Source organism: Oncorhynchus mykiss, chromosome 24 (genome assembly GCF_057628025.1).
Source record: "Oncorhynchus mykiss isolate SJ-2025 chromosome 24, ASM5762802v1, whole genome shotgun sequence".
Taxonomy (NCBI): Eukaryota; Metazoa; Chordata; class Actinopteri; order Salmoniformes; family Salmonidae; genus Oncorhynchus; species Oncorhynchus mykiss.
In genome coordinates, this window is record NC_143045.1 from 7,744,332 (window position 1) to 7,767,129 (window position 22,798).

General features: G+C 43.3%; 1 protein-coding gene across 2 annotated transcripts; it reads left to right on the forward strand.

The window, feature by feature from the left end:
- Positions 1 to 3,908: 3,908 nt before the first annotated feature.
- Positions 3,909 to 21,751, forward strand: LOC110503608 (CAP-Gly domain-containing linker protein 3). Of its 2 annotated transcripts, XM_021582027.3 has the most exons (15): positions 3,909 to 4,308; positions 7,389 to 7,541; positions 8,442 to 8,581; positions 12,042 to 12,135; positions 12,288 to 12,449; positions 13,058 to 13,176; positions 15,370 to 15,606; positions 15,895 to 15,954; positions 16,721 to 16,856; positions 17,047 to 17,196; positions 17,658 to 17,792; positions 17,912 to 18,035; positions 18,288 to 18,355; positions 18,466 to 18,538; positions 18,672 to 21,751. In XM_021582027.3, the coding sequence occupies exons 2-15, from the start codon at positions 7,409 to 7,411 to the stop codon at positions 18,724 to 18,726; spliced, it is 1,686 nt and encodes a 561-aa protein (XP_021437702.1). In that variant the 5' UTR covers positions 3,909 to 4,308; positions 7,389 to 7,408; the 3' UTR covers positions 18,727 to 21,751. The 2 variants fall into 2 exon arrangements, with proteins under 2 accessions (XP_021437702.1, XP_021437703.1); XM_021582028.3 differs by lacking the exon at positions 15,895 to 15,954 and having other exon boundaries at positions 4,122 to 4,308.
- The last annotated feature ends 1,047 nt before the right edge of the window (positions 21,752 to 22,798 follow it).

A 22,798-nucleotide genomic window follows, 5' to 3' on the forward strand; every position in this document is an offset into this window, starting at 1 on the left:
CCTGAGGAGACGCACTGGAGACCAGATGCCTGGCTCGATGCCCACTCTAGCCCAGCCGATACGAGGCGCTGCGATGTAACGCACCGGGCTATGCCTGCGCACCAGGGACACCGTGCGCCTCTCGGCATAACACGGTGCCTGCCCGGTCCACCTCTCTCCATGGTAAGCAAGGGGAGTTGGCTCAGGTCTCCTACCTGACTTAGCCACACTCCCCTTGTGCCTCCCCCAATAGATTTTTGGGGCTGCCTCTCATCCCAGCCGCGCTGCCATGCTGCCTCATCATACCACCGCCGCTCAGCTTTCGCTGCCTCCAGCTCTGCTTTGGGGAGGCGATATTCCCCAGACTGTGCCCAGGGCCCCTTGCCGTGCAGAATCTCCTCCAATGTCCATGAGTCCCGAGATTTCTGCTGCTGCCCGATACCACGCTGCTTGGTCCTTTGGCGGTGAGTGATTCTGTAACATTCGTTTTCCTCCTCTTAGAGGAGGAGTAGCAAGGATCGGAGGACCAATGTGCAGCGTGGTACGTGTTCATGATGAATTTATTAAACACATAAACACAACACAGAGAATGACACGAAACGAAACAGTCCTGTCTGGTGACATACACAAAGACAGAAAACAATCACCCACGAAACACAGGTGGGAAAAGGCTACCTAAGTATGATTCTTAATCAGAGACAACTAACGACACCTGCCTCTGATTGAGAACCATACCAGGCCAAATGCAAAACACAACATAGAAAAACCTAAAACAAACCTAAAACAACATAAAACAAAGACCTAACAAAATAACTAAGGTCAGAACGTGACATCATGCTGCATGACCCAGCTGCACTTCAGCCAGACCCAACCACAAATATTCCAGTAACAGAGTTCTGATTCTGTGGATAAGGCTGTGGCATCATGACATTCTTTTCAGCCGGTGATTGTCAAGCAAATAACTGCCAGTCTCATGGTAATTGACCGTTAATTAACATAAACACATTTAGCATCTCCTATCTTCCACGCATAGCCTACAAGCCACCGATGTGGACCTTTAGAACATTGTCACGGATTTCCCCGGTACACTGCTGCTCATTCAGTTCACCAGCTCCGGAGGTCTAAGTCACCGGCATTATAGGAGTCACTGAGCTGGATCATTACTACCAACCCCGGACTGTCTTGTCTCATTACGCACACCTGGTTCCCATTCCCCCTGATTTGTTCAACAGACATGTGACTAACAGAAATTGATTAATGTGTCCCTGAACAAAGTAAGTCAGTATCTGGTGTGGCCACCAGCTGCATTAAGTACTGCAGTGCATCTCCTCCGATGAACTGCACTAGATTTGCCAGTTCTTGCTGTGAGAGGTTACCCCACTCTTCCACCAAGGCACCTGCAAGTTCCCGGACATTTATGGGGGTAATGGCCCTAGCCCTCACCCTCCGATCCAACAGGTCCCAGGCGTGCTCAATGGGATTGAGATCCGGGCTCTTCGCTGGCCATGGCAGAACCCTGACATTCCTGTCTTGCAGGAAATCACTCACAGAATGAGCAGTATGGCTGATGGCATCGTCATGCTGGAGGGTCATGTCAGGATGAGCCTGCAGGAAGGGTACCACATGAGGGAGGAGGATGTCTTCCCTGTAACGCACAGCGTTTAGATTGCCTGCAATGACAACAAGCTCAGTCCGATGATGCTGTGACACACCGCCCCAGACCATGACGGACCCTCCACCTCCAAATCGATCCCGCTCCAGAGTACAGGACTCGGTGTAATGCTCATTCATGGTGAGACAAAACCGCGACTTGTCAGTGAAGAGCACTTTTTGCTTGTCCTGTCTGGTTCCAGCGACGATGGGGTTGTGCCCATAGGTGACGCTGTTGCCAGTGATGTCTGGTGAAGACCTGCCTTACAACAGGCCCTCAGTCCAGCCTCTCTCAGCCTATTGCGGACAGTCTGAGCATTGATGGAGGGATTGTGCGTTCCTGGTGTAACTCGGGCAGTTGTTGTTGCCATCCTGTACCTGTCCCGCAGGTGTGATGTTCGGATGTGCCGATCCTGTGCAGGTGTTGTTACACGTGGTCTGCCACTGCGAGGAAGATCAGCTGTCCGTCCTGTCTCCCTGTAGCGCTTAGGCGTCTCACAGGATGGACATTGCAATTTATTTCCCTGGCTACTTTTGCAGTCCTCATGCCTCCTTGCAGCATGCCTAAGGCACGTTCACGCAGATGAGCAGGGACCCTGGGCATCTTTCTTTTGGTGTTTTTCAGAGTCAGTAGAAAGGCCTCTTTTGTGTCCTAAATTTTCATAACTGTGACCTTAATTGCCTACTGTCTGTAAGCTGTTAGTGTCTTAACGACCGTTCCACAGGTGCATGTTCATTAATTGTTTATGGTTCATTGAACAAGCATGGCAAACAGTGTTTAAACATCAATGAAGATCTGTGAAGTTATTTGGATTTTTATGAATAATCTTTGAAAGACAGGGTCCTGAAAAAGGGCCGTTTCTTTTTTTGCTTAGTTTAGTTGCGGAGTCCCTGTAATCCTAGAATCAGATAATTCAGGCGAGAAAAAACATCACCCAGATAGGCCAGTCATTTGAGAAACCTTTTTAATCATGCAATGCTGTTAGATAAGCGAAAATTATAGTCAGTAAAGAAAACTTTAACGTGTCAATACTTTGCCCCTTGTTAACCAGCGCGTATGTTGTAAAAGCATTACATGGTCGCTGCCCATATCATTGCATAGTGCAGAAAATACATGAGAGTTCAGGGGCCTTGCCATAACAAAGTTAACCATTTTCACTGTAGTGTCCAAAACATCATTCAAGCTGTCAGGCATTCCCTTGGCAGCAAGAGCCTCTCGGTGTATGCTGCAGTGTACCCAAATGGCATCGGGAGCAACTGTTTGCATGCGCATTACCACTCCACTATGTCTCCCTTTCATGGCTTTTGCGCCATCAGTACAGATACAAAAACATCTTGACCACCAAAGTCAATTTGATGTCACAAAGCTGTCTAGTAATTTAAAAATATACTCTCCTGTTGTCCTGGTTTCCAGTGGTTTGCAGAAGAGGATGTCTTCCTTAATTGACCACCCATAAACGTAACAGACATATACCCTTGGTAGCTCACCATATAAGACGCTTCTAGCCCCTTCATAGTAATGGTATCTGTTGCTTTTATACATGTATTACTACTCAAAAGTCATCTTAATTCTCACTCAAAAAAGTCCCATGGTTTATTTTTCAAATTGGCATGTTTTGTTTTTAAATGTCTGCGCAAGAGTGAAAGTTGTAAGATTGTACTTTTGCACATATAACACACTGCGGCTGAGGAAAGGCACTACTTCCAATATAAGTGAACCCCAAAACAATGTAGTTCTCATATTTGCACCTCTTCGGTGGTCCAACATCCCTGTCTGTTGTTCGGTGCTTTCCCGGGTAAGGGGGCAGTAGCTCTTCGGCTGCATCAGATTTTCAACTGTCAGTGTCCATGCTAGCTGGGCTAACAATGTAGAATTACTGATGCTAGCATTGGATGTGCTCGTGGAAGCAGAACAACTTGTGTCGTCGACAGGTGCAGGTGTAGTACTGCTGGTAGTAGCAGTACTGCTGGTAGTGTCTCTTACTTTTTTAACCATTTATCAATTGTCGCGCAAACGGAATGAGCAGCAGCTACGTTTGGCTACATATGGATCATTAGTGGAATTCCCCGCAAGAGAGTAACGGTTAATGTGATTGGATGTTAATTATTTGACATGGTGTTGTTATTTCGCTGAACACTAGATGGTTTCATTTTATTTTTGGCAGTGAAACGAGGCAACTCAGGGGAAAGAGAAACCTCACCCAAATGTATAGCTCCGTTAGAAAATATAAATGGACTGTTAGAAAATGTGAAGAATATATATATATACATTTTCTAACAGTCCATTTATATTTTCTAACGGGGCTATACATACAAGCTCTGGCCTTTATTTTCTTAAAATGCGATTTTAAATTTAACCCTAACCTTAACCATACTTATACCGAACCCTAATCTTAAGTTAAGATTTTAAAAAGCCATTTTTTACCTCATGAATTTTTAAATTATAGCTAATTTTGTGGCTGTGGTAACTAGGCGAATTCCTGTGCCAAGGAAGGACACTCACAATTGTGCTCGTAGCCTACGTTGTGTATGGTTGTGGTCCATGCGTGTTCACGCCCGTGACGCAGTCACAGAGAAAGACCTTCGCAGCAATATAGCAGCATCCTCAGCACCATTGCTGTTCTCATTTAGCTGAACCGCGAGGAAAAGCTTGAGATAATAAAAAAGGATTGTTTTGAGGTAAGATGAATATCATTCATGCATATACGATTCTAATTATTATATTTTGTTTGATAAAAATGTATTTGCTTCCTGTGTTTTTCACAGCATGTGTGTTTGTCTTGATACCGAGCCTAGAAAGATGGATGCTCTGAAAACACTGTTCCATGAAATCTCACAGGCGGATGTTTTTTTTCCGCCCATTTTATCATATAAGCGCAAACATAAGACATCGGCCCATATATTATGCGTCTTCTCATTGTTATTGGATCGAATGAATAGTTTCACATGTGATCTGTAAAATCCTCCTCCAGCATATTTCTCATTGTTTGTCAACGGGGCGTTATTTCTCGTTTTTTTTCTCCATTTTATCATGCACGTTGTAGAGCAATGCAATATGCACATTTTGCGTTATTGCTCATTGCAACACTAATATATTGTTTTTATTTATAGCCAATGACTCAAACATACAAGCTCTGGCCTATTGTTTTTGACAAATTCAGTAGGATGGCATTAGTGTGACCCAGCCAAATGGTAAAATGCTATTCATTCCATTACAATAGGTATTGAATAGAAGATCAAAATCTGTAAGGTTTGTTGCACCTGTTTTTCCTCATATTTTGCTATCTGAATGTATTTGCCTCCAGGTTTTACACATCTTGTTGACTCATATGAGCACTGTTGCATAAGACTTAGTCATATACAGTACTCGATTTCATTAAAACAAATAATATGCTCTTGCTAATTATACATCACATTTATTCCAGTGAAAATGCTGTCTGTGACTGAGACTTCATTCATAAAAGACACTACTGTCAGATCAGGGCTAGGAACTAAGAGGATGATGGCTGCCATTACTGGACTCTGTTAGTAGAATAGTCATAATTGGTGACAGGTATTGCACAGCACAGGTATAGTTATCTACCAGTCATCGGACCCTATATCTTGGATAGCCTTTGTTTCAACATAATCCTTTTGAGATGTCAGGAAACTTGTTGTATCACCCATTCTGCAGTGGCTATTGATTCAGCGGCAGATCATGGGAAGCACTTAAGAATGTATATAACTAAAGGAAGAAATCAAAGTAAAATGTAGGAGCTCGTGGCTAAGGTAACGCAGGGACATTTGCTCCCAAATCATCCAGGCTATGATATCTCTTGACTATGTATCCATGTTATGTTTCCATATCCAAACACGACTAGGAACTCCCTCGATATGATGCAACTGAAGGAAACGGGCGACTCGTGGAGTATCAGGAGGATGGTATCTGCCTGAGTGGGGGTTGTTCATTTGGCTTTGAGTCTGTATCACAGCAGAATCGGTCTCTGTTAATGCAGTTACCCCAACACGGAACCCAAACCGGCTGCGCACGTGCGCCATCGTGCAGAAATGTATTTTGTCCCCCCACACCAAAAGCAATCACGACACGCAGGTTAAAATATCAAAACAAACTCTTTATGGCTAGTTAGCTTGCACTTGCTAGCTAATTTGTCCTATTTAGCTGGCTTGCTGTTGCTAGCTAATTTGTCCTGGGATATAAACATTGAGTTGTTATTTTACCTGAAATGCACAAGGTCCTCTACTCCGCCAATTAATCCACACATAAAACGGTCAACCGAATCATTTCTAGTCATCTCTCTTCCTTCCAGGCCTTTTCTTCTCTTGACTTTATATTGCGATTGGCAACTTTCATAAATTAGGTGTATTACCGCCACTGACCTTGTTTGTCTTTCAGTCACCCACGTGGGTATAACCAATGAGGAGATGGCACATGTGTATCTGCTTCTATAAACCAATGAGGAGATGGGAGATGCAGGACTTGCTGCGCGATCTGCGTCATAAATAAAACTGATTTCTATTTTAGCCCATGGCAACGCAGACGCTCGTTGGCGAGCACGAGCAGTGTGGTTGCAATAATTGAATAACATAGATTTCTACCTTTATTTTGCAATGTGTGTGGTCAGCCTGTAAGCGTAATGAAAACAGCACAGACCACTGTATGGCCTCTGTTTTGCCTCACTGTTTGACCCGATAATGCTTGAGTTGGTAGACTGATACAATAGCACAGCTGCGCAATAGGATAAGGCTTTTACTGATTGTGTGATGAGCTCTCTCTCTGTCTCTCTTTCTTCTCTCTCTCTGGACTTCTTTCAAAATCCTAAAGGATTAGCAGAGGCACGGATGGACAATATAGTCTGTGTATTAGATTACTTGGCAGCATAATCATTTTCAGGCCGGATGGATCTGTTTTAGATACATGTGGCGTGCTCGCCGTGCAGTCAGACTTTGGAGGAAGCAGCCCTTGGACGTGACAAAAAAGACCCAGTGAATAATTTACGCTATCATAGACTGTTCCCATTTCAATGTTGGGATAAACCGTTTCTCAGTTGTGTTCTTTAAGGGGTGTTTATAATAAATACATATAGCTTATTCTCTGACCCTAGATTGAACATTTATTTCACGGTGGAAATCCAGTCAGGCCATGTCAACGTAATAGGCTAAAGGGTCCATTGTGTTGTATATAAATTGCATTAGCATTGACATCCTGATACTATAAGGCTTTTACATAGATGGTTTACTGTTTGTTCAGCAGCCCCTCAGAAATGAGTGCTGCAATGTCCAACACATACTGTACAGTGCATGCATCACCTGATTTCCCATAGTCAGAACGGATGTGCAAAATCTGCTGCTGCATATACTATTTGGAAAATATAGCTCAGCCCTTTAGCTATGTCCAGGCCAATGATGGACATTAAGACTTAGTATTAGCTTGCACTGACATGGTACAACAATTAGACTGCCTGTTAGCCTGTCTGCTCTCTGAGTCTCCTCATCTCTTGTCAGTAAGTGCAGTTATCAGTGAGTCACTACTGACCTTCTCTCACAGGCCCTAGAGCCAAACATAGAGCCTGTCTGCTCTGAGGGTATAGACTTGCCAGAGTAGATAGGCTGCCATGGGAACAAGACTATTGTAAGCAACTACTTCATGTGACTCTTGGCTGAGTCATAGACGTATGAGAACTGTTCAGAGAAACCTGCGATGGAGCTGTTTGTTCTGTAGTGCCACTCAAGGAATGTTTGTCATCCATCTTGTTTTCCAGGCCCGCCGACGTCTAGCAGAATGACTAAAGAGCAGACTGCCGAGGTGGAGGAGGAGGCCCAGCCTGCCTCTGAGTACCAGAGCCCAGTTCACGAGCCCCGGAAGAGGCCCATGGTCCACCCATCTGCCCAGGCCCCCCTCCCCAAAGACTATGGTGGGTCCTAGGCCTCAGGCTCCAGGGCCCGTCTCATAGTAGGAATGCTGATCTAGGATCAGTTTTGCTTTTTAGGTCATAATGAATAAGATTATATAGACGGGAGTGACCTGACCCCAAATCAGCACGTTGGGACGTTTCGTGAATACAGGCCAAGTCCCTTTGTTATAATGCTCCCTACTCAACACTGCTTTATATGTAACAGTGGATTTTGGGCTCTGGGCCATGTGCTGCTGTAGCCTCGGTCCACAAAGAGCCTTTCACCAAGCACAGACCACTGCCTGGTCAAAACAACCTCTGCAGATTCATAGAATCATAATGAAAATATGTAATAAAATGTATATGATCTATAAATAAGTGAACAAGGCCTTTTATGCCATGTTATTGATCCTTTTAGTAGACGGATTTTGACTTTGGGGCTGTTATATGCAAACAGTATGGTATTGCTGGACACTTAATGCCAATGAATGTAAGTGGTTTCTGCAGGCTAAAATGATGTGAAGCTTTTTATTTCAGTTTGCCCACAAGCTTCAATGCATTTATTATGATGGTGTATTATAAAAACAAAGTAAGATCAATTGTGTTCCCACTTCAGTAGGGCTTCAATCTACCACATCCTGCTTTTAGAAACGGTGCTTTTACACAGGACAGAATTATTGGACGTCCCACAGAGAACTCCATAAGTAATTAAATAGAGTACACTAACAGGCCTACTGTAAAATACAACCCAAAATATATGTATATTTTGTAATAATAAAAAAAACATGATATTTAATATCACACATTCAGAATGAGTCAATATGCTGTCTGACAAAGAACAAAAAAATAGCAAGAGAGGCACATGTAATACTGATTTGATGAGGAGGATAATTATCTTGTTGGCATTCCCTACCCTTCCAGTCTTCACATTCTTTGACCCAAATGATCCTGCGTGTCTGGAGATCCTGCTGGATCCGCGCACCAGCATCCCAGAGCTGTTTGCCATCATCCGTCAGTGGGTCCCACAGGTCCAGCACAAGATCGACCTCATCGGAAACGAGGTGAGTTACTACAGGCCTGAATACAGCTCAGACACAACACTGGAGGCCACAAAAAAATCTTAACTCAGTGGCTCATGGATCTGCACCACATTCATACCCACACATGCCGTCCGAGCCGGCCCTAACCATTTGTTGGGGGGGGGCCCTAACTTGCGAGCAAAACATTTTGCTGCTCTTGACAGCGGAAAGGAACAATTGACGTTTTAAAGTACATTTCCTCCAATTCTACACATTTTACCATGGGGCATATACAAAATATTAGTTATAAAGCAAGTTTGCTGCTATTCTACAGAATTTGCCATGGGGCGGAGAGAAGATTTAGCAATTGTATAACTCATTTAATGCAATTCTAAACATTGTGCCATAGGGTGGAGAGAAATGTTTGCAGTTTTTAATGTGATATTTGAATGAGAGTGACTAACAAAATCAATGGGGGCCACCCAGTTGGTAATTCGGCTATGATTAATACAAGTTTAGATAGCTGGTTAGACTAATTTACTGATCTAAAAAATGTTAGCTGACATGGGCTAGTTGAGAGACTGTCCAACTGACATAGCAGGAGAAAAATTGCTGATGCACAACCAAATTTGCACCTTGTGTATTCTAATATTGTAACTCTCAACAATAAGTTGAGATCCCGACTGAGTTCCTTTTATGGACATTTTTCCGCGAGCCTACAAAAGAGGCGGGACGCCAGATGCCCATCCCTGGCCTACAAAGTTGAATTTGGCGTTTCACAAGGCTCTGTGCTTGGACCCATATAATTGTTTTCTTTACTTCTACTGTACATAACAGACAGAGTATATTACTGCATAGTGCAGCAAAGATACAGGTCTCCAACCAAAATACAATACACACAGGAAACAAAATTCACCATGCAGTCAGTAGTTGAAGAGAACATGGAAACGCTCATCAACATAATGTAACACACAACAATGCACACCTTTTAGCTCAAATTCATTGAAATCTCATGAACAATATCAATGTATTAAATCCCTTACTATCTAAAGAGCAGTGACCTTTCAGCTGCATGCAACCTTCTAGAGTTGGTCACCATCACCACATGCTGCATTTGCAGTAAGGAGAGAAGTCCATTGGTCTGTGCTCAGCTTGCTGCTCTGCTCGTGCTCTTCAGAGCTGCCAACAGGGCAGACGCATCAAGTTCCTTGATCCCTGGAGGAATGCAGTCGATGCAGGCCTAGTAATTGTGTTGTTCGACCGCTCTTTGTGGTGAACTCCTGCGGCTCTGAGCCGGTCAGCAGCGGTACACTGTTGTTGTTGGCCAAGGTCCTGCTAGAAGATTACAGACTCGTTATCACACTAACCTCAACGTTGGTAAGGCTCCACAAAGATAACCCATTAAGGCACAAGGCAAGCCTAAGATGAGTATTTCCCAGTTCCATGCCCATACACAGTATGTGCTGTTGAATAAGCATGTGTATGTGTATGGGCATGGGATTGGGAAATACTCATCTTATGTTTGTCTTGTGCCTTAATGGGTTGTCTTATATTGGGATCTGTATTGTGGGAGGCTTGGTGGCTTTGGCTTCTGTTGGAGGCATGACTTACACAACCCCTTGGGGCACTTTAGCAAAGTTGAAGCTTTACTAGTGAACTTTTCACAAACACCTTCTTACTAAGGATGTTGTCATGTAAGGTGTAGGTTATGTTTCAGTCGATTCCCTTTTATATTGCTGTTGCTCAGATGAAAGTGCACAGCTTTAGCTCAGGACCAACCATTACTGCAGTGTGAGTAGTGTTAATGTGACCATGGGAGTAGGAACTCTCATAACCCTGAGGGGGAAGAGTGATGAGGGTGGGATGTGAATCAACATAAAGTATGCATACTTCAAGTTTCAGACTCATTTCCTAATCCCGCCCTACTGTCTTGGAGAGAGGGAAGATATGCCCCATAAAAACACATGTACACACACCAAGCAAATACACACTCTTAGTTAACTCGGTTTCCTCTTAGCCTTGCAGCTTTAGTGTTAGGATTGATCGTAAAGTCAGCCTCAGTTCCTGGGTGTCCCCTGGGACTCCATGATGGCTGTGATTGATGGCTGAGATAATAGGGTCTTTCCATTACCCAAACAGGCTCTGCACTAAGACAGACTCTAAATCAGACCAGGCTGTCAGATATGGGCAAAGAACCACTCTGCTGCACTCTCAGTAAACAACCTCAGCCCTCTGGCAAATAGTCAATGTCTTTTTGACAGTATTTGAGAGTATTTTCATTAACAGAGCATTGACTTATCTGCAAAAGGCTTATGTGGATGCTTTTGCTCCAATCAAATCAGGAACGCACCTGATTAAACCTAACAAAGTCCTAAATGAACTCGAATCAGGAGTGTATGGCTTTGGCACATACAGATTGGCCACCGCTTCTTAACAAGCTACTTGGACAGTAAGAATTTCCACCAATATCAGTTACTAGCCCCAAATTCATTTTCGACAATGTTAGCCTCGTGTTAGCATTGTAGCTACAGGGACCCATCTTACAGAATCCATGTTGAATCATGAAAGTGTGCATGGTGGTGTCCTCATTAAGCCTCAGGAGAGGACTTGTCTGATAATATCTTGTTCATTCAGTTGGACTACATGCCTCTGTATGAAATGGCATAGTCTCAGGGCTTGAGGAGAGTGTGCTCATTTCGTCTCTCTTGATTGACACGGGTGGATATTGAACTGTCCCGAGATAGTTGCTAGTCCAGTTCAGGAATCAGGATGGGTCCTTTTTCACCTGTCACTCGACACCCGTCACTGCTGTCTGCTGGCACTAGAGGAGAGAGCTAATTAACTGGAGTTTCACTGCATCTTCAAATCTTCACCGTTGGGAATATGGCTTTACATAGCACATCTGACACTCAGCGAGACATTGATGGAGGTTATTCGACGTTGTAAAGGGTGCCATGAATAGTTTGCTGTTATCTCCCATTGGTACTGTTTCCAATGTACCGAGTACAAGCTTAGATATTCAGTTGAAACAGCATAGTTAATGAATGTCACTTCCAGTAACGACTGCCATCATTTCAATATTTGTCTCCCTCAAATGTTTTACCTATCCAAAATGGCTGCCGGTTCCTCATGTAGATGGATGCTACTCAGCAAGGACAGCCTCTGATGAAGTTGCAATGCAGTGGAAATGAATGTGGCGCTTAATTCATGACACAGCAGGAAGCCATCCTCACCTTCCCCATCATTAGAGTTCACTAACACGCCTTCTGTGCTATTTGGGTGTGAATGGCTCATCCTGCTAATGTGTCTACGCTAAGCACAGGGAGCATCACTCAGAGAGATGAGAGGCTATGGCCCTGGGGTGGTGTGGTCTGTATGTGTGAGTGATGACTGGCCTTAGTGTTTCATAGTGTTTTAAAGGCATCTGATAGTACTGCTCTCTCTGCCATTCCCCTAGCCTCTCGCTCTCTCTTTTCACTGAACAGTCCTTGTCTCCTCTCAGATCTTGAAGCGTGGTTGCCATGTCAACGACCGTGACGGACTGACAGACATGACCTTGCTCCACTACAGTTGCAAAGCCGGGGCCCATGGAGTCGGTGAGACTCTCAAACAAACTCTCAACTGATTGTTCATTTCAAATGTCTGAATCCTTAATAAAGCTTTCATAAAAAAGTGTTTTTAGTTTAAGATTCAGTGCAGTTTTACTGTAGTTTCCTACAAATGTTGTCCATCTTGTGACCCCGTCCAGGTGACCCTGCCGCTGCCCTCAGGCTGTCCAATCAGCTAATTTCCCTGGGGGCAGACGTGAGTCTCCGCAGCCGCTGGACCAACATGAACGCCCTGCACTACGCAGCCTACTTCGACGTGCCAGAGCTGATTCGCATTCTCCTCAAGGCCTCCAAACCCCGAGGTGAGTAGCGTCAATACAACCCATGTAGCCTACCTAGCCAACTAACAACATAGTCAGTCCTCGGGAGCTGTTGGAGACAGCTGTTGGAGACTCTCCAAACACTCCCCAGACGACTTCCCTCACCCTGTTCGCACACTCACTCACTGTATACACACACACACTCGCTGTATACACACACACACTCGCACTCCAAAGCTCCTGCTTGGACCCGTCTTGTCAGTTCTAGCATGCTCCTGGTGTACGTCCTGTATGTTCCTGTATTTCTCCTCCCTCCTCTCTCTGGACTTCCAATCAGAACTAACACTGCATCCAGCCCTTACCAGCATTGACCCAAGGCCATTTCATTAACTCCTACATTGATTTATCATCACTCCACCACACCTGACCATTGATTGTGGCTGTTTTGTCTCAATTGTTATTCTCCTGCCTACAGACCATGGGGCTCAAGCACAACACGAGACTCCTAAGAGATTAAATTGGCAATGCTTTCAGGGACCCCTAGGAGAAGGAATTGGCTTACGCTTTTAGAATAAAACTAAGACAATAGGTGACGTTGGCTTTACAATTCAGATTGATTTGATCTGAACCTGGTTGTACTGTCTCTGTAGTGCTGAATTCCACCTGTAGTGACTTCCACCATGGCACAGCCCTGCACATCGCTGCCTCCAACCTGTGTCTGGGATCAGTCCAGTGTCTGCTAGAGCATGGAGCCAACCCCACTGTCCGGGTAAGAGCACTATTGACTAGACCTCTCTTTTGTACGTCTCTTTCTCATGGTAACTAACTACAAACAGAAATGATGAAATTGAATATGGCATATACACTCACTGGATAGTTTATTAGGTCTTGATCGCTCCTACAGACAGTGAGTCTTATGGCCTGCTATATAAAGCAGGCAGACAGGCATCAAGGCATTCAGTAACTGTTGGATTGAACATTAGAATGGGCAAAACAAGTGACCTAAACGACTTCGAGTGTGGTATGATTGTCGGTGTCAGGCGCGCCGGATCCAGTATCTTAGAAACGGCTGCCCTCCTGGGCTTTTCGCGCACAACAGTGTCTAGGGTTTGCCAAGAATGGTGTTGTGACAATCAAAAACCATCCAGTCAGTAGCTGTCCTGTGGGCGAAAAAATCTTGTTGATGGGAGATGTCGAAGGAGAGTAGCAAGAATCGTGCAAGCTACACGCTTAGAAAAAAGGGTTCCAAAAGTGTTCTTCGGCTGTCCCCATAGGAGAACCCTTTTTGGTTCCAGGTAGAACCCTTTTGGGTTCCATGTTGAACCCTCTGTAGAAAGGGTTCTACCTGGAACCCTTTAATTTTCTAGATAGCAGCTTTTCCTCTAAGAGTGTAACAGGCGGGCAGCAAACACAGAAATAACACCACAGTACAACAGCGGTGTGCAGAATAGCATCCCGGAATACACAACTCGTCGATCCTTGTCATGGATTGGCTATCGCAGCAGACGACCCCACCGGATTCCACTCCTATCAGCTAAAAACAAGAAGAAGCTGCTCCCGTGGGCACGGGATCACCAACACTGGACAATTGAGGAGTGGACATCGCCTGGAACATGACAGCGAGTTCAGTTAATTTTGAGTGTCCTGGTCAGTCCCCAGACCTCAACCCAATAGAACATCTTTGGGTTGAAATGAAACGGGCTGTTCGCAGCATGAATGTACCGCTGTCCGATCTGCAGCAACTGCGTGATGCCATCGCGTCAGCATGGACCAACATCCCTGTGGAACTTTTCCGACACCTTGTGGAATTCTCCGAAGAATTCAGGCTGTTCTGAAGGCAAAAGGGGGCCTGACCCGGTACCACAGTATATCGGTGGACCTAATAGAATGGGTGTGCATCTGAGGTTTCATGTCTCTTTGATATGATTTCTTGGTAACTTAAAAGGGAGCTGAACCTCCTGATTTGGCCTCGTTTTTCAGCTTGGTCATTAAGAAACAACTTCATAAGAAATAACTATTTTGTGTGTGTTTGCACGTGGCAAGCAGTCTTTGGTTTGTACATTCACTCTCTCAAAACAGTACACGGTTACAGTCACTCACCCTTCTAGATAACGTGGAACAGTCTAACAGGCCTTGAAGTCGCTTAGGAAAGCTATTGCTTTTTTTTGCCAAATTCTTTCACCAATTAGCTTTAGTCAGCTGGTGTGCGACCGTGGCAAGTTGGTTTGACATTTGATAGCTCTGGGGCTTGTTAGGGACCATAAATAATTTACACAATGTAAATGGCGCAGTATTTTTTATGTTGCCCACCTTTTAGTTGTCTCATGAAATTATTTCAAAATTTGTATTTGAATTTCTACAATTTATAGTTGGTTTGAGGTTGTTAGATCATTGAAATTTGGAGCTATTGGCATTTAAAAATATTGTCCCATGTACATTGTGTAATTTACTGATGTCCCTAACTAGCCCCATAGGGCTATCGAATGTCAAACCAAATTGACCATGGACATTATGATCAGGTCTCATGCAGCTGTGCGCTGAATTGATGATTACTTGGGTGCTGCCAGCTGTAGGCATGTGGGCAGGCTTGAAATAAACCCAACTAAAGCTAAACTGTTACAGTACCCTTTTATTCTGTGACATACACTTTATTTCTATCATTTCGCAAATCTCAGACTGACTTTATGACCAAAACTATCCTATTTAGACTTTGTAGTCAATTTTGACAGTATAATAAATGTTTATGGCTCATATCAATGCCACATAGACCATTTTCAAAATGAGAAGTTGCTTTTTAGGGGCAGTCGCTCTTTAAAAACACTGTTTCAGATCAAACAGATTCTGTTTCTGTTTTATGTGGGGATGACTTCGACACAAATATGGCAATTTATTTCTGATGTCCCTTTCTCTCTCCCTTTTTCTCTCCCTCCCCTCCCTCCTTCTCTGTCTCGCTCTCTGACAGAATGATAAGGGCCAGGGGCCGGCCGAGGTGGTCCCTGACCCCATGGACATGACTCTGGACAAAGCAGAGGCGGCCATGGTGGCAAAAGAGCTGAAGCAGCTGCTGCTGGACTCTGTGCCACTCAGCTGCAACCTGCCCCGCGCCACCCTGCTCAACTACGACAACATCCCTGGCAACCTCATGCTCACCTCCATCGGCCTGAAACTGGGCGACCGTGTGGTGCTGGACGACATGAAGGTGTGTGTGTGTGTGTGTGCGGTTTGTCAGGATTGGGAGGCAAAGGGTGAGAAATGGGAGCCTCAAAGACTGACAAAAGTGAATTAAAATAAACTGCTGAATTTTGTGAGCACGTTTATGTGCATAAGACCATTGAAATGGCTTTCAATTATCTTTATTATTTTTTATAGTGGCCAGTATGAGGTATCATTCATACTATATGGTGGAGCCCTGCTGCTTGTTGTACTGTGTGAGAAGAGAATGTGAATTCTAGCAAACATTTATTCCCACTTGTGTTAACACGTATAGCTCCCCAAAAAATCGAGCAGTGATGAAATTGACATCTCAGCTCTGCATCACCTGAAGCAGGTGGGTAGCCCTCGACCTGTGTCTACTTGCATAACTGAACACATTTAATCGTGTTTTCAGGTGTATTTCCATGACTGACCGCATTACTGACTGCACTAAACGACGTAGTCTCCCTTGGTGCATTCATTTGGTATTTGCCATGCATCACTAACTGCACTTCAAATGCATTGGAAACCTATGTGTGGCCTACTGTATGTCAGCAACTGGAATCCACTCATTTGCAATGGTGTCCACATACTTTTGTATATATAGTGTATGTCCTACTGACCACAGTATAATCACTTAAAACATGTTATTGTGTTGAGATGGGTAGACTACTAACCATAGCCTAGTCACAGAGCTGGCCAACCCTGTTCCTGGAGAGCTACCCTCCTGAAGGTTTTCGCTCCAACACTAGTAGTAACTAACCTGACTCAGATGATCAACCAGCTAATTATTAGAATGAGGTGCGCTAGATCAGAGTTGGAGCAAAAACCTTCAGGATGGTAGCTCTCCAGGAACAGGGTTGGCCAGGCCTGGGCCCTAGTATCTCAGTAGTAAAGAATGACAGAAAAGTAGCAGATAAGCATGCTGCCCTGGTCTAGAGATGTCTCTGAGACTAGTCCTACCTCAGTGCTGTGGAGAAGTGTTGTTCACCATTTAATCCTGCCTGGTATCACCTTCCATAATAAAAATCGCTTGTTTTGTTTGATGAGCCCCTGTGGGGATCAATAAGGTTAATTCAATTTGATAGTCAAAATCCAATATAAATGTCTCTCCTCCACAGACGGGCACCCTGCGCTTCTGTGGGACCACGGAGTTCGCCAGTGGCCAATGGGTAGGGGTGGAGCTGGACGAGCCAGAGGGCAAGAACGACGGAAGTGTGGGGGGGGTGCGTTACTTCATCTGCCCCCCCAAATTGGGTAACCACCTGTTATTTCACTCACATTTTGGGAATTCTTTCTTAAATCTATTGAAATGCGCTAAGATTCCCCGTGAGAAAAGAGCAAAGAGAAGACTTGATTTCATAACTTTCTTTGTCAGTTTTATGCAGGTTTTATGCAATGCAGGTTTTTTTCAGGGTTTTCTCTAATCACTTCTATTGTCCTGAAGGTATCTTTGCTCCAGTGTCGAAAATCGCCAAAGCTGTTGAGCTGGCCCCCTCCTCTGTCACCTCCACACCCAAGACGCCCCGCATGGACTTCTCCCGCGTCACAGGAAAGAACAAGAAAGAAAAGAAGGAAATAATGGAGAGAGAGAAAGGTACAGGAAAGTGAAAGGGGACACCTAGTCAGTTGTACAACTGAAATGCGGCTTCCACAAAAGAGTTTCCCCATCAAGGACCATGACATTCATTCTCATAGGAGCACAACAAGCCATCTGTTGAATCACAGACTTTATAACACATAAATAACACATGACTCATAGACTGTATAACACATTATAAACTGAGTGATTCGAGCCCTGAATGCTGATTGGCTGACAGCCATATACCACGGGTATGACAAAATATATATTTTTACTGCTCTAATTATGTTGATAACCAGTGTATAATAGCAATAAGGCACCTCAGGGGTTGGTGGTATAAGGCCAATATATCACTCTGCGCTGCGTCGTGTCTAAGAACAGCCCTTAGCCATGATATATTAGCCATATACCACCCCCCCCCCGTGCCTTATTGCTTAAAAATAACATGTTAACTAACATTTGATTTCCTCCATCAGCTCTGAGGAAGAAGTCTATGTCCGTGGCCAGTCTGGACCCAGATGGGGTGAAAGTGGAACTTGGAGACCGGGTGCTGGTTGCTGGTGTGAAGCAGGGAATCATACGCTATTACGGAAAGACAGACTTTGCCCCAGGTAGGTCTGCTGGGAAATCAAGTCACTGCAACACTGGTGGTGGTATTTTCAAGAAATGTTTGACAAATGCTTAGAAATGTTTAATCAAGTTGAACAATTGATGATGTGTGTGTGTCCAGGTTACTGGTTTGGTGTGGAGCTGGAGCAGCCCACAGGAAAGCATGACGGGTCTGTTTTTGGTGTCCGCTACTTCACCTGCCTGCCCAAGTACGGCGTCTTTGCACCCCCGTCTCGCGTACAGAGGTAACATAACACCTATTTTAACACCTGTTTTTTTTTGTTTAAATGACCCTAAGATAACGTAACGACTTTATTGATAAGAAAGCATTTTACTGTACAGAACCTGTGGCATAAGCATGTTACTATGCTTATCAGTCATTCTCAGACGAAGAGCGAGACAATATCAAACGTTCTCTGTTGTGATTGTAAAGGTTCATTCTGAACAGACTGACCGTCTTGTACAATACTAAGCACGGCTGTTTAATGATCTCTCAGAATCGGAGGATCAAAGGACGGTCAGAGCGGCGACGGCACGATGGTGAAGAAAGTCCACCAGGTGTCTAGTAAGTATCTACGGTCAAATCCGTCCGGTCATGTTAGCCACCCCGTGTCATCATGTACCTTCTCCTCCCACGTCTGCATTCTATCCAAAGATGTCCTTTGTTTATTCTAGTGAACCAGCCAAAGCGTAAATTCAACGCGGTGAGGTCACCTAAGGACATCACGTCTGAGAGCTCAATATCCAGGTAGAGTCTCTTCTTTTCCCCTCTGTGTTGTCTCTGAGTCAACAAATAGCACCTTAGAAATAAGCTCCTGTTGATGAATATGTCCAGTGACGCGAATCCCTCTCCTCTTCCTCCTGCTCATCCTCTTCCTCAGGTTGCTGTTCTGCTGCTGGTTCCCCTGGATGCTGCGTGCTGAGATGCAGTCCTAACCACCCTCCTCCTTCCTCCTCCTCAACAGATCTACTGCTCTCCTCTTAGTGTCCATCTTTCATTTGTGCTTTTCTCTGGCTGTTGCTGTCAGAATTACAGTAGTGAACCACTGCCCCCCCTCCCCCCTCTCCATTCCCCTTGATTGCAGTCAGTCCTATAGCAAAACCTAGTGCCTTGTATGTTAACTAACATCCTGCATTCCGTTTGTAACACTAATAATGAGACAAAATAACTGTAACTAGAAATCGGGGACACAAACTCTACAAAAGCAACTATCTAATAGATATATTAATTTAGTTTTTGTAAGTTTCTCTATTTTGGTGTTGATTGCTTGTTGTTACCCTGTCAGAAGTTGCCAAAAACCCTTAGACCAGTCAGCCAACTTCTCATGCCATGGAGCTTCTACTAGGGAACCTTTCAAATGACTAAATACATACTGATATACTTTGATTTGCTGCTGCTTCATCCTAATGTCCAGTATTTCAGAGGAGACCAACACATTGTCTGTCGTACTAAAGGGATTGATCCACAAATGTGCAAGTGTGAGTCAAATCGTGTTACTCGATTTATTTTCCCATAAACATGCCTTTTTATTGTGAAAAGATGTGAGATGAATATATGGTCATGTTCTTCTAATGTCATATGTCCTAAAGAAAACAGGGTTTAATATTATTCAGGATTCCTACATCCACTATTTCTCCACTTGCACTCTGAGAATTTTCCCAAATGTGCAATTGGAAATTTGTATATAGTATTGATTTGCTTGTTAATGGGCTTGTGTAATTGTAAAATGCTCACACATGGTCCGAAAATGAAGTTCCTGGTCTCCGGAACTAAAATCTTTGAGAGATCCCTGTTAAATACTAGTTACCAGTTTTAGGAAATGTAATGCTAGCACGTACGTATGTCAATCATAATGTCCCAACTTCATTTCTGAAGGACATCTTTATCTGCACAGATAACTTCTCTACCCTTGAAAGACAATTTTCTAGCAATGGTTTAAATCGTAGTATTATAGACACCTCTATTTGTCCATAACTGGGTCAAATAAGACTTACATAACTTGGTTTTAGGTGTTTATTGCACTTTTGAACCAGTTGGTCTCAGATCCAAGTTCCGTTAACCAAAATAGCTGCTCACCCCAAAATGTAATATCAGGGTAAACCACTTAGGTTAATATTGTTAAAGTTGTTTTCTTTATTGTGTTGCATGAAGTAGCAATAACTTTTGCTTAACTTTAACTTAAAGGTAATGTTAAAAAAAAAGCTTTATTTGCCCACATTTTAAAGTTTTGTTCATAGAAATAGGAAATCTACAGGGGTACCAAAATATACTTGTTCAAGATATGCTTCTTAATAAACTAGTGCCCTCCTCCCCATCTGTAGGTTCCTTGTTGCACCAAAAGTGTTAATCTCAGGCTAAATCTGCACAGACGGAACATCTGCTAGCTCAGTGCTACCACAGTTTACACCCTCTGTTGGCTGTCCTCTCATGCTTCTCTCTCCTTCTCTCTCAAAGTTAGGCTTTGGTACGTTTGTGGGTGTGAGCATTAGGAAAAAAATATGACCGTCTAAACTTGTGTGCGCTTAATGTCAAAATCTATGAGTATGTGCATAAAAACAGCAATATTTAACTGTGTACTTTGCAATGTGGATATGGATAGTGTCTTTTCTCTACTCAACACTATGTAAGAACACCATGAGGAGGAGAGAAAACACCTGAACTTCCTCCTGCACTCTCTGAACACCGTTGTGAACATCCTGTGTTAACAGCACTGCGGAACAACGACAAAAATACTCATTATCAGGAAGTGTCTAAATACTCTTGCACCATGTCGTTTTCCGAAGTCGCCCCTTTTAAAATGTGGCACTGAGCAATGTGGAACTGAACGCAACAATGCGTGGTTGTTTTTGATATTGCTAGTGTAAAGTTATGACTAGGTCTGTAAGAGAGCCGCTGAACAACAAGGATACTACGAGGGAATCAGCTTCAGCTTCATTTGATCTGAATAAGGGAGATGAGTATATCCAGTTTGAGAGAAACTCATCCTCAAAGTCATTTAATGGGATACTTAAGAACCTGTGGCATTTGGAACTGTTCTCCTTTTTTATTTAATTGAATTACTATCTCAACACAAAATGTTGCAAACTTTATCAGGACAGCTCGCTTTGTTAAAATCCTATGTTAGCCAAGAAAGGCTAAAATTATACTGTGTCAAGAAGGACTGTGAGTTTCTTTACTAGTAGATAACAAACAAATCCTCGCCCCATACTGAAGTGCTTGATAATGAGTACGAACACATCAGAAGGTCTTGTCTTTACTACCTATGCTGGAAAAATGTCATTAGAAATAAGTATAGCGTGCAACATTGTTCATACTTACTACATGGTTGAGTTCAATAGTTGGTTGACTGGCAGATTTTATGCTCAAGAAAAGTCGTTTGATGCCAAGATTGACCAAAATGGTGTAGTTATTGCCTCGATGTTACACTCTGGTAGCATAATGTGTACCATAATATGCCAGTAGATGTCACTAATGTGTTACTTTGTTATCATCTACAACTAACAACTTGACAAGAATCTACGTTAATGAGTCCTCTCTTCAAATGTTATGTTCATTCGAGGACACAATGAACATGTATGTAATCTTATTAAGTGGTGTACTGTCATTATATATAAAAAAATATATATATAAAAAAACATGTTATTCTAAAACTCTATCTCAACAATGGTTAATTTTCTTCATAGACATGTCGTTGCAGTTTGTTCAAAATATATTTTGATAATTTCACTAAGTGTACTTTTATTTTCCAGTTTTCCAGTGTGTTGGTGTCTGTGTCCAAAAATAGTTAATTAACTGGGGTGTGGGGGTGTACTGTTGGATTTATTATAGTGTCATGAATAATATTCATTGCATGCTCTTTATTTGCTGAAAGTTTCTTTTTACGATGGTGTATCTCAGCATGAAAATGCTTATAATTACAACTCTGACTATGAATCTAATAAAAGTTGATGTTGTTTTCTACATTTGCTGTTGCTTTGCTTTTGTTCAAACAACTTTAGAGATAAATCACTCAGACACTTACTGTAATTGCTCGAATGTGCATTTATTGCAGGTCTAACAATTAAATTTAGTTTTTACATTAAATGCCCACGATGAATTGCTATCTGGGGATATTTACGCGTTGTGAGTGGGCCTAAAGGCGTATGAACTCAAGTGAACATAAATTAGTGTAAAGAAATCATATGTTCTTGTTATCATCAGAGGAATCATGAGAAGCTGTTTCCCTGGAAGCTGCGCTTGTTGTAGACTGTTGGCCGGTGGCCTTGGTGCCGCTCTTCTGCCTCTTTCGGCGCGCACGACGGTTTTTGAACCATACCTAGAGAAATAGAACAAATGATGTCAAGTCCAGAAAAGAACTTGTAACTTAAACAGTTACACAACCACTTTTCTAAAAGCAAAGGTATCCTTCTCTTACCCTAACACTTTCCTCCGTGAGGCCCATGTTCCTGGCTAGTTCAGCCCGTGCCTCGACGCCGGGGTAATTCGTTTGTTCGAACAGCTGATCCAGTTGTTTGGTCTGGCTGTCCGTGAACACTGTGCGCATTCTGCCCCGATTTATTTGGTTTCCACCTTGGTTCAAGTAAGCGCACAGAGGCTGAGACCCTGAGATTTAAAAAAATATTTAAAAAAAACATGATTAAGCAGTCGAAAGCAAGCAAAGAGAATAAGAAAATGGTAGGCCTAATACTTTGTAACAATGTAGCACTACAGTTCAATACTTTGTGGCCTCAACATACAGTCTATGTAGTGACATAATCAAATGTAACACTATCTCACCTCTTTCATCGTTGAAAACTCTGTGTTGAGTTGCAGTAGGACACAGATTTATATCTGCATGATGACAATGAAATGATCCATAACTAAGGTAACTGCTACTAGAATCAAACGTGTGTGATATGGTCGGAACCTGCAGCATGTGTGCGGTTGTCAAATCCCTAGGCATACCATATTTCCAGTTTTCATTATGTGGATTTGAGTGTCCATGGTGGAAGGTGCCAGACAAACATG

Excerpts from the sequence above, each read along its gene's own strand:
- LOC110503608 (XM_021582027.3), top strand. The coding sequence starts at position 7,409 with ATGACTAAAGAGCAGACTGCCGAGGTGGAGGAGGAGGCCCAGCCTGCC. Across the intron at positions 13,177-15,369 it reads GAGCCAACCCCACTGTCCGG|AATGATAAGGGCCAGGGGCC; the intron begins GTAAGAGCACTA and ends GCTCTCTGACAG. Across the intron at positions 15,607-15,894 it reads TGGTGCTGGACGACATGAAG|CTCCCCAAAAAATCGAGCAG; the intron begins GTGTGTGTGTGT and ends TAACACGTATAG.